Source organism: Rhinatrema bivittatum, chromosome 9 (genome assembly GCF_901001135.1).
Source record: "Rhinatrema bivittatum chromosome 9, aRhiBiv1.1, whole genome shotgun sequence".
Lineage (NCBI taxonomy): Eukaryota > Metazoa > Chordata > Amphibia > Gymnophiona > Rhinatrematidae > Rhinatrema > Rhinatrema bivittatum.
Window position 1 is genome coordinate 235,706,595 of NC_042623.1, and position 17,182 is coordinate 235,723,776.

The 17,182-nt window shown below is 43.7% G+C and overlaps 1 protein-coding gene across 3 annotated transcripts in view; it reads right to left on the reverse strand.

The window, feature by feature from the left end:
- RFC4 (replication factor C subunit 4) overlaps positions 1-17,182 on the reverse strand; it is a 140,210-nt gene that overhangs the window by 66,793 nt on the left and 56,235 nt on the right. For all 3 annotated transcript variants that reach the window (XM_029615827.1, XM_029615829.1, XM_029615828.1), the window contains 5 exons: positions 11,612-11,691; positions 10,015-10,134; positions 9,418-9,561; positions 8,903-9,023; positions 567-692 (listed from right to left, as the gene is read on the reverse strand). In XM_029615827.1, coding sequence (XP_029471687.1) covers positions 567-692; positions 8,903-9,023; positions 9,418-9,561; positions 10,015-10,134; positions 11,612-11,691 — 591 coding nt within the window. The remainder of the gene's footprint in view (positions 1-566; positions 693-8,902; positions 9,024-9,417; positions 9,562-10,014; positions 10,135-11,611; positions 11,692-17,182) is intronic.

The following is a 17,182-nucleotide window of genomic DNA, read 5'->3' on the forward strand; positions in this document are numbered from 1 at the left end:
GAAAAAGGGGTTACTTTCCAGGTAGAAATGCCACTAACCCTAGTCCTGTATGTCAGGAAAAATTTCACTCATGCACCGGCTCAAGTAGTAATTCCTACTCACAGCAAACTAATCTCTCAGCTGGGTGTCTGCAGAGGGCTCACAACCATCCCCACAGTCAAATTTATTTTTTTTTTTTTAAGTCTGACATAGTTAGATTCCAGTTAGCTGGAGCCCCACTTGTAATTCTAAGAAATGCCAGTAGCAGAGGACACCACTATAGTCTACCTCCTCCCATGGTTTGTTGTATTAAATACACAGCACCTACTAATCTTCCAGCCCATATTTTCTTTTGTATTTACCAAACCTCTTTATTATGGTTTATGATTTTATTGTTTTATATACTGTCACATTAGCCGTGGCCTTCATAACGGTTTACAGTTTAAATACATTTAGGAAAAACAATAAAATATTCAATATTGTGCATGATCCATAGGAACCAGAGCCCTTCGCTTATTTGCGGCGACGCTCCTTAAGCCAGACCTCGAACATGCAGAGCCTGCTGTGATTCTGCAGCATTAACATACCCCAGCGATCTCCGTAATAACGTTCTCTGTGATTTCCTTTCCCCCAGTCAGTCGAGCCGCGCTTTGAAGGAACGTGATTGCTTTCCGCAGGTCTCCTTCTGACACCTGGATAAGACAAGCTATTGCCTGCAAGAAATTAGTTTGACATAATATTAAAAGGGAGCAGCTGCTTTCCCCTCTGTTAAGGATTGAGCAGTTAGGAAGAACCTTCTATTCAGCATTCAGTCTTCCAGGTAATACAATTAATTGTGGGACAAAGCTGGCTTAGACAAGACTGTTAACCTAGAATGGATTTCCTTTTCTTTTTGGCCCAGCACTTTCGGCTCAATTGGCAGCTGCTTCTATTTCACAGCGATTCCAGAATTTTTCCTTATTCTATTTATTTTAACCATCCTCTACCCTCATCTAACCCAGTCATCACCAACCAGAAACAGTATGACTGCATACAGAGTTTGGTCACCAAGTGTCACCGCTGGGACCACCCGCCCTCTTCCCCAAAGAAGTGGTAAACGCCGCTCCATAGCAGGGTTTCCCTTTTATTAAAAAACGAAAAAAGAAGAATCTAATATATTGTATTTTAGCAGCTTATCAAAAACAATAATGTGGGGTCAAAAAATGAACCAAAAATTATTTTATTTTTACCTATTAAGGCCCTCAGAACTACTGTGCATTTACCAGAAGAGGTTATATTAGCATAGGTTCTCACATCGCTTCTGCGCACAATAATTTGTTTTAATGTTGTAATTTGGTACAGCAGTAGCTAGAAACGATCCCATAAAAAATACCATCATCCTAAACCCCGGGAGGTCAATGTGTTAAGCAATACTGATGTACGCAAATGCAACAAGCATTAAAACAGCAAATAAGGCACACTGTGCCATCTACAAACATTTATACATGTTATTTGGCATTTTAGCATGCATTTAGCTAAATAGCAAATTTGGGCACAAAGCTCATGACATTGTTTAATTATATAAATCAGCTCATTATTTATGTTCACATAGCAAATTAGTGTGCATTAAAATATACAAAGTAAATGCAGAGCCATTATGGCAAGAAACTGCACTGTATCTCAGAGAGGTATAGTTAAGTTTTTCTGCTAGGATGATTATTACCGCAAGAATTTTAACATGCACAGTTCATCTCCAAAGTCATTTGCATGCCATTAACATAAGCCTTTATAGCATATTAATGGCCCATCTTATCACAGTTTTGTATATCAGTCTCCAGGTGGTACCATAAGAACATGCCATACTGGGTCAGACCAAGGGTCCATCAAGCCTGTTTCCAACAGTGGCCAATCCAGGCCATAAGAACCTGGCAATTACCCAAACACTAAGAAGATCCCATGCCACTGATGCAATTAATAGCAGTGGCTATTCCCTAAGTAAATTTGATTAATAGCCATTAATGGACTTCTCCTCCAAGAACTTATCCAAACCTTTTTTGAACCCAGCTACACTAACTGCACTAACCACATCCTCTGGCAACAAATTCCAGAGCTTTATTGTGCGTTGAGTGAAAAAGAATTTTCTCCAATTAGTCTTAAATGTGCTACTTGGAATGCCCCCTAGTCCTTCTATTATTCGAAAGTGTAAATAACCGATTCACATCTACCCGTTCAAGACCTCTCATGATCTTAAAGACCTCTATCATATCCCCACTCAGCCGTCTCTTCTCCAAACTAACAGCCCTAACCTCTTCAGCCTTTCCTCGCAGGGGAGCTGTTCCATCCCATTTATCATTTTGGTTGCCCTTCTCTGTACCTTCTCCATCGCAACTATATCTTTTTTGAGATGTGGCGACCAGAATTGTACACAGTATTCCAGGTACGGTCTCACCATGGAGCGATATAGAGGCATTATGACATTTTCAATTTTATTCACCATTCCCTTTCTAATAATTCCCAACATTCTGTTTGTTTTTTGATTGCCGCATCACACTGAACCGACGATTTCAATGTGTTATCCACTATGATGCCTAGATCTCTTTCTTGGGTGGTAGCACCTAATATGGAACCTAACATTGTGGAACTATAGCATGGGTTATTTTTCCCTATATGCATCACCTTGCACTTATCCACATTCAATTTCATCTGTCATTTCGATGCCCAATTTTCCAGTCTCACAAGGTCTTCCTGAAATTTATCACAATCTGCTTGTGATTTAACTACTCTGAACAATTTTGTATCATCTGCAAATTTGATTACCTCACTCGTCGTATTTCTTTCCAGATCATTTATAAATATATTGAAAAGTAAGGGTGCCAATACAGATCCCTGAGGCACTCCACTGCCCACTCCCTTCCACAGAGAAAATTGTTCATTTAATCCTACTGTTTCCTGTCTTTTAGCCAGTTTGTAATCCACGAAAGGACATCACCATCTATCCCATGACTTTTTATTTTTCCTAGAAGCCTCTCATGAGGAACTTTGTCAAACGCTTTCTGAAAATCCAAGTACACTACGTCTACCGGTTCACCTTTATCCACATGTTTAACTCCTTCAAAAACGTGAAGCAGATTTGTGAGGCAAAACTTGCCTTGGGTAAAGCCATGCGGACTTTGTTCCATTAAACCATGTCTTTCTATATGTTCTGTGATTTTGATGTTTAGAACACTTTCCACTATTTTTCCTGGCACTGAAATCAGGCTAACCGGACTGTAGTTTCCCGGATCGCCCCTGGAGCCCTTTTTAAATATATTTCCTGCAGCCCCTCTCCAAGATTCCCAAGTCTTTATATGGCAATTTTTTGAGGCTCAGTATCTACGAACAGTCTTACCTGCTATTTTTCGTTCCTGTAGCACCACAGATCAGTCCAGAATCCTGGGTTTTGCCTCCCTGCCAGCAGACAAAGTTTCACTGACACTGTACATAACTCAGTGTGCCACCTTCAGTCCCTCAGTACTGATCTGTACCCAAGCCAAAATGATAGCAACAACCATAAATTTCTAAACAAACTCCCTTCCAATGAGCTGGAAGAAAGTGAAGTTGCCCAAAAACATAAGATATGCCATACTGGGTCAGACTAAGGGTTCATCAAGCCCAGTTTCCTGTGTCCAACAGTGGCCAAGCAAGTCACAAGGCCTGGCAAATACACAAACATTAAATGAATAAATCCCACACTACTAATCCTTATTGATTAACAGCAGTTTGTGGACTTCTGCTCTAGGAACTTATCCAACCCTTTTTTAAACCCAGCTAACTGTCGTAACCACATCCTCTAGCAATGAAAAGCAGGTTTGCTTACCGTAAACGGTGTTTCCGTAGATAGCAGGATGAATTAGCCATGCTGTCATGGGAACTGTCAATCAGGCACGGGAGGCGGAGCTTCCAAAGTAGAATTCAGAGCTTTGCTCTTTGTGGCTGCGCGTGCGTTCCTGCGCAGAAAAAACAGAATTTCCTCAGTCTGTAATTAAGCAGTGTATGAATAAGGTCCGATAGGCCGACTATCCAGGGAGGTGGGTGGGTCAGCATGGCCAATTCATCCTGTTATCTACGGAAACAACGTTTATGGTAAGCAAACCTGCTTTTTCCTGTTAATAGCAGGGCAGAATTAGCCTTGCTGTCATGGGAGTCCAAAGCTCCCTATCACGCTGCATTGTTCATGCACTCTACATTATGCGTGATCCCGTTCTGGTGGATAGTCGATTATGGAATTACGCCAATGTAGAATGGCTCGTCCCAATTTGGCATCATCAGATGTTTGCTGATCTAAGCAATAGTGGGACGCAAATGTGTGCAGGGATGACCATTTAGCCGCTTTGCATATGTCTATGGGTTGCACGCCTCGTAAATGTTCTATTGATGCAGCAACTGCCCTTACTTGATGTGCGTTTGGATGGGAAGACAACATTAATTTCTGTTTCTGGTAGCAGAACTGGATGCATTGTGCAATCCAGCTGGAGATAGTCCGTTTAGCTACCGGAAGGGCTGGTGTGTTCGGGTTGAATGATACGAATAATTGTGAAGTTCGTGATTCTGACTGTGTTCTTTTCTTGTAGTAAGCCAACGCTCTTTTACAGTCCAACATGTGGAATAATTTTTCCCTGTCATTCTGATGAGGTTTGGGAAAAAATGTTGGTAATTCTATCGTTTGATTTAAATGGAACTGTGAAACCACTTTCGGGAGGAATGATGGATGAGTGCGAAGGACAGCTTTGTTATGGAAAAATTGTAGATATGGACTATAATGTACTAATGCTTGGAGTTCGCTGACTCTGCGTGCTGATGTAACCGCTATTAAGAAGACTACCTTCCATGTAAAATATTTTATGTGGGCTATGTCTATCGGTTCAAATGGCGACAGCATTAGTTGTTCCAAGACAAGGTTAAGATTCCACGGAACCGTAGGTTTGGAGATTGGTGCGAGGCTCTTGAGAAAACGAGATACCATTGGGTGGTTTGATATGGGTTGACCTCAATGAGGCCTATGTGAGAAGTATGCCTGAACAGAAAACCAACACAGAGAAGGAAATCCCCAGAAGCCTCTGCTTTTCTTTGGCCTGCCTGGGCTGAATGGACTCTGAGTGACTTTCTGAGCATGACTTACATAATGTCCCTGGATATCTGTAGAGGCAGGCAAGCTGGCACCAGACAGGTGATTTCTATTCATAGAGTCACAAAGAAGAAACCACAGGGGAGCTTCAGGCAATATTCTCAGGAGTTTGTAATCAACACAGCTACAGACGTGTTGATTATCTTGACCAATAAAGAGTTTAACAGAACAAAGAAAGCCATGGGAAATGGGCCACACCTCCTGGGAAGAAACTAATCAGGGATTGTTAGGGATGATCTAATCATGCATTTGACATCACAACTTATGTAAATGATTCTTTGGGCAGTCACGCAAGTCTAGAAGCTTCCACAATATTGTATGTTATCTATAAAAGAAGGGTCACTTCCTGTATATGACAAGATGCTGGTCAGTTTGTAAGACTAAGGGCACCCAGTAACCAGCATATCCCAAGAACACTTATATTGACTAATAAAAATACATTATACTTTTTACTGAGTCTAAGTGTTCTTGTGTCCTTGGCCATAAGCATAGAGTAAGCTTTACATTTTTGGCACTCTGAACAAGGGACTTGATAGCTGTGGCTATCTATGAAAAAAAATTTATTTTTTGTTTTTGCTTTATCTATTGTGGGGTCTTGCATCTGATTCTGCTGGCAGGCTCAGATCCAACACTAATACTCAGAGCAATCTTGTCCGAAGGCTGTTCCCAGATAAAGATTTCTGGATGTTTGATGTTTTTTTTTTCTCCCTAAAAAGTGATACCTAGAAGACAGAAGAGGGAGTGCCCCCTGATAGATGGGCACTCTGAACAGGCAGCTGATGGCTGCGGCCATCACTTGTGCAGTCTTACATCTGACTCTGCTGGACTGGGTCAGATCTAATGCTGCTACTCGGACTTTAATTGGCAGATTGTCCGAAGTTTTGTTTATTGTATAGTAATTCCTAGGAACAGAGGTTTCTGATTTCTAGATGACTGGTTATTGAAACAGTAGTACCTGGAAGAAAACAGTACCCGGAAGACAACAAAAGTATTACCCGGAAGATGTGAGTACCCCCCATGGGAAGACAGATCTGTAAGTAGTTAATCATGCCTATATAATTAATTTTCACATTTAATTTTCTAGGTAGGTAAGTAAAAGATTTCTTTTTTGGCCAATTGCAAATAACAGTGCACTATTTTTTTTTTTGATCTACTTTGGGGACGCCCATTGTTAGACCATTCTATTTAAGGAGTACTTATTAAGAGTGATTGTGAATTATTTGTCTGTATATTTGTTAATAAAATGTGTACTGGAAAAATAACAATAGTGTAAGTTGTAAGTCCTTGCCCGCTTGCGAGGCTGAAGGATTATTAGAGGGAAAGTGTTGGGAAAGTATAGTTTGCACTCTGGTTTTTTATTTATGTCTGATTGTTATGGCAGTTTCAGCACTTGAAAGAGCATTGGGAGCTGGAGGGTTAACTGGCTTGGCAGGTAAAGAGAAAGCGGGAGGATGTAAAGCTCCAGGTGATTCAGATGGGTAGTAGGACACAGTGGGGGAGAACTGGTTTACCTGACTGGCTTTTGTTTAAAAGGTATAAACAGACTATGGAGGAGTTAAAGTTGTGGACAGTAAGTGAATTTAATTTAGTAGATTCTTTTAGAAAGTTTGGTTTCGTCGGTTACCCTGCTTCTAACCCGCTTTCTACTCACTTTTCGGCCGCGTAAGTCCAACCCGCGATACACTATCCCCTTTAACCCATTCTTACCACCTCTTTAAATCACCGGTTAACCCCTTCCGCCCGCGGCATGTATATTAGATGTAAACGATCAAATTAGCTATTCCCTCCCATACAGTAATGCGCGCCCCAACTATCGCTTTTTTAACCTGCCGTTTTGCCGCACGTTTAACCTGCTAATTTAACGCCTACCCCTACCCCTGCGTTAGAGGCAGGGGTAAGGGTAGACGGCAAACTTTCCCCCAAAAGGAAACCTAAAAACCTAAAATCCCCTCCTCCCGAAGCGACTCGACATGTTACCAACTTACTTTTTGTTGCTTTCACCCCTTCCCTTCTCTGCCGTCCTGCGAAGGGGGCAGCCGGCGGAGAAAGCAGCTTGCAGCGGTCCCCCCCGCACAGGTCCCAGTTCTCCTGGCTCAGCCCTCATCTGCTTAAGGAAGATTGTGAAGTCAGGTAAGAACCCACTGTTCTGTGCCCTCTCCACTCACGGCGCGAGCGGAGCAAAGCGTACTTTCATTGGCTTGAGCGCCCGTCAATTTGGGCGCTCAAGCCAATGAAAGCACATGGACGGGCGTTGGCGTCACGCCCGCCCGTCCATGTGCTTTCATTGCCTTGAGCGCCCAAATTGACGGGCGCTCAAGCCAATGAAATTACGCTTCGCTTCGCTCGCGCCGTGACTGGAGATGGCACAGAACAGTGGGCTCTTACCTGACTTCACAATCTTCCTTAAGCAGATGAGGGCTGAGCCAGGAGAACCGGGACCTGCACAGCGAGGACCGCTGCAAGCCGCTTTCGCCACCGGCTGCCCCCTCCAGAGGACGGCAGAGAAGGGAAGGGGCTGAAAGCAACAAAAAGTAAGCTGGTAACATGTCGAGTCACTTCGGGAGGAGGGGATTTTAGGTTTTTAGGTTTTCATGGGTTAAAGTTGGGATCCACTTCCTGGTGCCTGTCATTTGAAATGACATTTGAAATGACAGGTACCAGCACACCCAGGATACTGTATAGGCGCTGTATTAAGCGCCTATACAGTAAAATGGGTTGCGCGGGCCTAACATGTCACAGACGCTTCTTGGACGCGGCTTGCATTTGTAAGCTATTTAAATACAGTATCGAGCGGTAGGTGAGCAGGACTGTGCGTGCGGCAAACGCGGGTGCGCCCAGCACTAACGCAGCTCTTCCTACCGCTCCTTACTGTATCGGCCTGAAAGAAACATAGAAACCAATACCTTCCTTTGTTGCAGAGGATCAGGTTCCAAGAACACAGGCCGCATGGTAGATCAGAAAAAGACCACAGCTATATCTGTGCCCTTTTGCCAAACTTTAGCGACCCAGCCCAGGACAAACCATATAAAAGGGATACTTCCCTGCTCCACTGGGCTTGCAATGCAGAACTGCCAGCAGGTTCCACTGTTGTCTCAAGGCGGGATGAGGGATCTGGACCACCAGATGTCCACCCCACAAACCTCCAGACCAAGCTATCAAAAGGGTCACCAATCCCCTGCTCGTCCACCTCAAACCAGGGGGGGTGGCCTCACAACCCCCTGGGAGGATCCAGAAATAGTGTCTTGTCTTTTTTTTTTTTTTTCAATTCTTTATTTATTGTTTCAAATAATTACAACAAATAAATTAACATAAGATTATCAGGATTAACTGTGTCAAATCGTACCAAGACAATTACATACACAGATACCTTCCTATCTTCAATTATATCATAAGGAAAAAGAAGTGAGCTTTCTTATAAAGTTGAACGAATATACAGGTAAAATAGTGTCTTTTAATCTTTTTTTTTCCTCTTTCTCCAGACTGCAGGTTTAATATCATCTACCAGAGACAGAGAAATACTGAGGGACTGCAGGTGGCACACTGGGTTATGTACGGTGTCAGTGAAACTTTGTCTCCATCTGCTGGCAGGGAGGCAAAACCCAGGAGTCTGGACTGATCTGGGTACATACAGGGAAGGTAACATCTTCTATGTTGGTTGTGAATTTTGATGAATGTGATTGCTGCACTATTATTGCACTCATCACCATTTCCAGCCTTCTGAGCAGTAAACTTAAAAAAAAAACCCAAAAAACCCCACAGGAACAGAAAGCAGCATCTTACCTTAGTGGTGATTTGCACGTTTTCTTTTTCATATATGTCTTGTAGCCTCTGAAACTGAATTTTATCTGCTAGAGGTTTAAATCGGAATTTGGAACATCGAGAAGTTAAGGGTTCAATTATTCTGAGAAAAAGATTAAAGGTGGGGAGAAAAACATGCTTTATCACCTTCAAGAAAATCCTACAAAGCTTGAACAACAACTAGATTTGTCTGAACATGATCGCTAGGAGTGAGAACCAGAGGAAAGAGCTACTTTAAAGAGTGTTTTGTTAGTCAAGAGCCTCCTGTTTCTGCACGGCTTTCAAGATTATCAGAAATTACAATCAAGAATACACAATCCATGACGAAACAAAAAGAAAAAAATTACATTTACTCAAACAGGATCTGATTTATCAAAGGTTTTCTCTATGAACTGATGGGAAAGAAAACCGGATAAACATGGCTCCCAGCATTTTACATGGTAAAGCACACACAGTTAATGTCTACAGTATACTTGTACCACTAATCCCACACATACCTGCTAACATAGTTACAAATCAGACAGAAGCGGGTACTTTTCGACTCCTTCTCCATAGTACGTCTCAGTGCTGCCTGAGCTGCCGAGGTCATGGAATCTGCTTCATCCAGAATCACAATCTTAAAAGGGGGACAAGGCTTTCCACTGAAATTCAAAGACAGAGCCAAGACGAACCACAGACATTTCATACTTTCCAAACGTTATCTGTTATTCGTACATCTTTGCCCTGAAGGCTCACTACCTAGTTTCAAAAAGCACAAGTAACTGAGGAAAACAGTGTTCTTCATCAACATGAAGAACGGAGATATTTTCCAAGATGATCTGCACCATGAAAAACAATGCTGGATTTGAGAGCAATCATTCCTTAGTATAACAGAGTATTCATTTCCCCATAAAACCCTCTCATACTAAAAAAAAAAAAAAAAGTCTCCATTTTAGCCAGTGTATTTCTTAACTTTTAAGCTGACAAAAACTTATTCTAGAATGTCTTTATGGATGCTTTCTCATTGTTGACTGGTTCCATTTTTACCAGCATATTTGAATACCTGCACAGAGACATAACACACAACACATTTTCATAACTAGACACTTGCTTACTCTGGGCGACTTCCTCCTACTGTCAACTGAGCAAAGTTCTTCACTTTTTCCCTGACCACTTGTATTCCACGTTCATCCGATGCATTTAACTCCAAAACTCTCTGCCGGAACAGATCAGGCCTGGGAAGCAATCATAGTGCCATTGGGTGTTACATGGTATGGCCAGCTTTTAGCTAACAAGTACCTATAAAAACGAACCATCTATTTGATTAGGTTAAAGAATGATATCATGGTCTAAATTATTCACTACTGTTCGAGAGACCTGGGTTTCAGTCCAGTTTCAGCATTTTATCCTTGGGCTGACCAGGAATGCTGCAGAGGCACTATTCACAGCACCCCCCTCTCCAGACTGAGAGTATCAATCATCACAAAATAGCCCCAAGGTTGCATAAATACTGCATCCCACACAGAAAACCGAAGCCTTAGTAACTTATTCTATCTTTGTCATCATGTGTGTCATACCATTAGAAAGCCAAAGCAAATGATGGGAGAATAGCCTATGAAAAATAAAATACTAGTGAACCTGTTAAATATGGATTTTCTCTATATATAATGTTCCAAAAAAAAAAAAAAAAAAAAGAGAGAGAGAGAGAAGACTAAATAAAGGATCCTAACACTATATTCAAAATGAAACAATTCCACTGAATTTTCTATGCTTTGCTCAGACATTTTAATGGCTAATGGCACAAAGAACTATTATTTTTCTATTGAAGGGCAATGCTTAAGATAAGCTATTGTTTTATTTTTTTCCCTTCGTCTCTCTTATTTCCAGACTTAGTTTTGCCAGAGATTTATCTCTAGCAATATTCACAGGATTGGAAACAATGAGTGTGTTTGTGCCTGCAGAGGTTTATCAGCACCAGGAATAAAGCCACAATATATTTTTCAGATGGTTTCTTACAGAGAGCATGTGATTATATACTATCTGCCTGTGAAAAGAATTTAAGAAACTGACAACTCCAGCTTTCTTGAAACTGCCGAAAGACTGGGTGCAATTTCTTTGCAACCACAGTATTCTCTCACCTGGTGCTGGGGAAGGAATAAAACCTTTTTTCAAAAAAGATTTCATCTTGCAAACACTGGTGGCAACTGGTTGTATTTTGCTTTTAGCTGATAGCATAGGAAGAGAATCAGTCCCTATGTCTGGAATGAAGGGGTGTCTGGTAGCGGATTCTGGCAGTAAACTCAAACATATACTTCACACAGAATTATGTAATGAACCTGAAATCAGAACTATACCACCCAAAAAAAAAAAAAATACCTGGAAATAATCCCTTCCCCCAAATAAAAAAGCCTCCACCATCTTTACACTATCAAAAAAATATTTTCCCAACAGCAGCTTATTGACCTAATAAAATTAAACAATTTTATCATTCTCCTTTCTAAAACAATCCAATAAGCAGATTTCTAAGATTAGAAACCACTGTGGAACCTGTAAGACCAGGCTCATATATTAATTTAGATTGACATCAAATACAAGGGGAAAGCACATGGGAGAATTGTGCTCAGCTGAGTCCAGCAGTGAAGCTTGCAGAATCTTCTCTACACAGACTTCAGATGCAAGAGCTCCATTATACAGAATTAAGCGCTAGCTTACCCAAAGAGCTCTCTCGATGCTGCCAAAATAGTCGATGTTTTACCAGTTCCAGGAGGACCATAAAACAAGAGATTGGGAAGCTGCAATAGGAGAAAGCATACATGTATGTACTAGTGCACCAATACAGTAAAATTACAAAATGAGATGTTTTGCTGTGCACTAAAGCTAAGGTTTCCTGAAGTTGTGGATTATTCGGAATTGCCAGCAGCAGGCAGCAGCAGCAACATAAGCTTAAACATCCCTACAACCACCACCACCACCAGCAGGGCTTTCAGCACTGCTAAATATTAATGGAAAAATTACTTTCCTGATAATTTTGTTTTCCTTAGTGTAGAAAGATGGACTCAAGACCAATGGGATGTACAAAGCTACTCCTGATTGGGGCGGAAGGCTGCTCGTGGTCCGGTCAACACCGCCCATGCAAAGGCTGCGTCCTCTTGGACCTGCACATCCAGGCGATAAAACCTGGAGGTGTGTAAGGAGGACCACATCGCCACTCGGCAGATACCAACAGGAGACAGCAATCTAACTTCCGCCCATGAGACTGCCTGAGCCCTAGTGGAATGCACTCATCTGAGAAGGTAATAGCTTTTCAGCCTCCACATAGGCTCCCATGACCACCTTCTTAAAGCTGGTTCACCCTGTTTGCTTCTGCCGTTAAGGACAAACAGGCGGTCCGTCTTTCGGACCAGTTCTGAGACTTCCAGATACCGCATTAAAAGTCTCTTGATGTCCAAATGACGGAGGAGATGATATTCCTCCACATCCATGAGTTTATCTACAGACGGCAACGAAATGCACTGATTCAAATGAAACTCCAAGACTACTTTGGGCAGGAAGGATGGGAAAGTACATAGCTGTAATGCCCCTGGAGTCATCCGGAGGAACAGCTCCCAGCACAATGCCTGCAGCTCCGAGATGCGATGTGCCAAGCATATAGCCACCAGGAGCACCGTCTTCAAGGTCAGTAAGCGCAAGGAAAGTCTCCGCAGCAGCCGAAAAGAAGGACCTGCCAAGAACTCCAGTTCTAAATTGAGATGCCACAAGGGGACCAGTATCCTTAAGGGAGGTCGAGGGTGTTTTACTCCCTTCAGAAAACGGGCCACGTCAGGGTGGGCCTAAAGGGAAGCCCCATTCACTTTACCCTTGGATCAGGAGAGAGCCGCTACTTGCACCTTCAAGGAGTTAAGAGCCAAACCTTTATTCAAACCGTCCTGCAAAAATTCCAGAGTAAGTGGGATTTTGACTGCCCGAGGGTTGACACAGCATTTCTCGCACCAGGCCTCAAATACCCTCCAGACCCACATGTATGCTAGGGACGTGGAGAACTTCAGAGCGCGGAGCAAGGTGACAATTACCGCCACAGAATACCCTTGCTTCATCAGGCGAGCCTTCTCAAGGGCCAGACCATAAGACACAAACAAGTCAGATCCTCGTGAAGGACTGGTCCCTGCTGTAACAGGTCCCTGAGCAGTGGGAGGCACAGGGAATTCCCCACCAGGAGTCTCCGCATGTCCGCATACCACGAACATCTGGGTCAATCTGGAGCTACCAGTAGGATTAGTCCCCTGTGGCGTTCGATTCTCTGAATGATCCTGCCAAGTAGGGGCCATGGAGGGAAGGTGTACAACAACTTGTCTTCCGGCCAGATCTGGACGAGAGTGTCGATTCCCAGGGACCACGGATCTCTTCTGCGACTAAAGAATCGAGAAACCTTCACATTGTGGGATGAGGCCAGCAGGTAGACTGATAGGAGGCCCCAAAGATCTACTATCAGTTGAAATGCTTTGGCTGACAATCCCCAATCTCCTGGATCCAGACTCTCCCTGCTTAGAAAGTCTGCTCTGACGTGGTCTTTTCTTGCAATGTGGAAGGCTGAGATGTACTTCCACCCACTCCATCAGGAGATCTATCTCCTGTGACACTCCCTGGCGGTTGATGTGGGCTACCATTGTCATGTTGTCCAACATCACGCGGACCGTCTGGCCCTGTTGTCTGTGGCTGAACTGTAAACGTGCCAATCTGGCTGCCCGGGCCTCCAGGCAATTGATGTTCCAGAGGACCTCTTCTTCTGTCCACCATCCCTGGGCTGTCAGCTCCTGACAATGAGCTCCCCAGCCCTGGAGACTCGCATCTGTCGTGAGAACCAGCCAGTCCGGGGAGGACAGGGACACACCCCTGTTCAGATGAGCTTCCTGTAACCACCACTGGAGGTGACAGCAGACTCCCATTGGTAGGTGGAGATGAACCGAATAGTCTTGAGATTGTGGGTTCTAATGTGACAGCAGAGAATGTTGAAGAGGACGCATGTGTGCCCTCGCCCACAGTACTACTTCCAGGGTTGCTGCCATCAACCTAAGAACTCTGAGATAGTTCCACACCATCGGGCATACCGTATTCATCAGGTGATATACCTGATACATCAACTTCTGTATCCATGTGGATGGAAGAAAGACTGCCCCGCTTGGTGTTAAACTGGACTCCCAAATACTCCAAGGACTGGGAAGGCTTGAGGCTGTTCTTGGTGATGTTTACTACCCAGTCAAGTTGCTGCAACAGAGAGATCACCTTGTTGGCTACCAGGAGGCTCTCTTTCATGGACTTGGCCCGGATCAGCCAATTGTCCATGTATGGGTGAACCAGGATCCCTTCTTTTCTTAATGCTGCCACCATGATCTTGGAGAAGGTTCTGGGGACAGTGGCTAAGCCAAAGGGTAACATCAAAAACTGATGTCGACCCAGTACCACAAAGCATAACAAGCGTTGGTATTTCTGCCAGATTGGAATATGTAGGTAGGCCTCGGATAGATCCAGGGAGGTTAGGAACTCTCCTTGTTGTATGGCCATTATCACAGAACATAAGCTTTCCATGCAAAAATGAGTTACTCGCAAGTGTAGCTGGCACTTGAGGTCCAGGGTGGGGCCGAAAGGAATCTTCCTTCTTGGGTATGACAAAATAAATGGAATAACGTCCCATATTTTCCTGGAGCATAGGTACTGGGACGACCACCCTCATCCTAAGGAGTTTTAGAAGTGTAATCTCCACTGCCTGCTTCTTGTGCTCGGAGTGTCAAGGAGACATCATGAATACGTTCTGAGGAGTGCTATGGAATTCCAGTGCATATCCTTCTCGAATGACTTCCAGTACCCATTTGTCCGAAGTAATCTTGATCCACCATTGGTAAAAAAAGAGAAAGGCGATCCCTTATCTCCTCGTCCCGAAGGTAGGTCAGTAAAATTTCATTGTGGATTTCAGGATGAGATTGAACCCAACAATGCCCGCACCTGGGCTGTCTGATATGAAAAGACTGGAACCTCCCAAGGGGTCAAGACCTCTGAAATGCAAAAATGCTTAGATTCCCTGAACAATCCCCTCATAGGCAAGGAGCATTGTAACTGCTCTCTCTTATCTTCTGGTAGCCGGGAACTGGAGATTTGCCCCATTTACTGGCCAGCTTTTCCAACTCGCTCTCGAATAGGAGTGATCCTTTAAAGGACATCTTTGTAAGATTAGCTTTGGAGGTTGTGTCAACTGACAAGTTCCGCGGCCATAGTTGTCATCTGGCCGCCACCACTGAGGCCACTCCTCTGGCCGACATACAAACTAAATCAGAGCCTGCGTCTGCTAAAAAGGCAGCAGCGAGCTCCATAACTGCTCTGGGATTCACACTGGAGTCATCAATCTCCTGAAAGAGTAGACACAAACGAGCCAGCAGAGCGCAACAAGAAGCGATCTGTAAGGTCGTTGCTACAGCGTCAAAGGCTTGTTTAAGTATAGACTCAATCTATCTATCATTCATATCTTCTAAGGCTACTCTTCCTTCCACTGGGACAGTTCATTTAGCGACAGCACAGAGCAGTGCATCCACTTTAAGAAAACGCAAACGTTCCCTTACTGCTGGGACCAGAGGGTCCAGAGCTTCCAATGAACAGCCTCCTTTAAAACTTGCTTCTGGGGGATCTCATTCCAGATCAATCAACTCCTAGATGGCATCCATCACTGGAAAGTAGCAGGAGGCCTTCCACAGGGAAATCAGAATGGGATTCTTCTTTGATTCCGTCATAGAGTCCGCCCCAGGGACTCCCAGCATCTTCAGAGTCTAGGAAACCAGGGCTGGCAATTTGTCTCTATGGAAAAACCATAAAATGGTCTGATATAGTTCCATCCCCAAGGGAATTTCCCCATCTTCCAAGGAATCCGAATCTTCCTCTTCATCTGTGCCGCCCGGGTCCCTGCCAGGGATACCCTTGGTAAGGTGAAGTATACCTCGGGGCATGCTGATAGGAACAGGAGAGGGAGGGGCCACCGGCTGTGGTTCCGTCTGAACTGGGGCGAGAGGCCGTAGTCTGTGCCTGCATGAAGGCTTGTAGTCCCTGGAAAAACTCCATCTAAGAGAAGGCTGCCGGGTCCATGCCTAATCCAGGAGGTACTGGGTTGGGACAAGCTGAATTTCCGTCTCCCACGGATGAACCCATCAAGGGGATACTAAGGTCCGGCATACTTCCAGTTAATTTCAGTGGTCAACTCATCATCCGAATGGGAGAAGCCTGGCTTAACAAAGTCCAGATCAATATCAAAAAATACACCTGTGCCGCGAACTGCTGTACTAAACAAAAACAATCAAGAGCTAAGCTCTGTCGCTGGACAATTAAATAAACTTTTTAGTGAATAGTGTGTGTTCTGGAATTATTTTAAATAAAGTAAATACCTACACTACCAATGGTAAAAAGTTTTTAATAATGTGTATAAATTTAAAAATGTTAAGTGGAGTCAGAGAAAGGTTTCATACATGGTGTAGGTGCCCTGCACCTCCGTAAGGTGAACTTATAATCATCAACCTTCCTCCTCCTCCTCAATAGCTTTTAACGATTATTTTTTAAGAGTTTTGTATGTGAACTTGTGTTGTCCCTAACAACACCTAAAGGACTCTTCCGTGGCAATATGATTTTTAAATGCGTGACCGCAAAAGTTTACTCCATAATACTCAATGAGAATGTCAATAAAGGGTATAAAAACAGACTTCCCCGATTTTGGTTGGTGTGTCCATCTTCTTATAAGTTATCCCAACATGTTTCAGACATAAATGCCTTTCCTCAGGGGGTTCGATGTTTACCGGGACCAACTTCACGGAGTCTGCAACCCTCTCCTCGACGGTTTCTCCTGAGCTCAAAATGTTGTGCCACAGGGCGATCTTCCTCTATCGATCGCCGGGAAGAATAACCTGTCAGGTGAGCTGACTCCTTATATATGTTACTACTGGAGCTAAAAGTGACCAATGAGAAGCTTCAACGTTGCAACGAGATTAATGACGTCACAATCGGACCTGCAAGAGAACTCGCTCTAAGTGCTGGTAATACGATACACGGACCTGAAAGAAGCACTCTGAGCTGTCAAAATTGTAAACGGCGGAAGCCCTCCTGCATTCTATAAGGGTGCAAACAATTTAATCGTTAGAGCGACAAGAGAGCGTGATGGCTGGCGTGTCAAAAAGCGTTATCGCTGTACTCCACTAATCCTTTACAGAAGAGTGTTAAAATTGAGCTCATCATTCATGCCTCGGGGTACGGAAG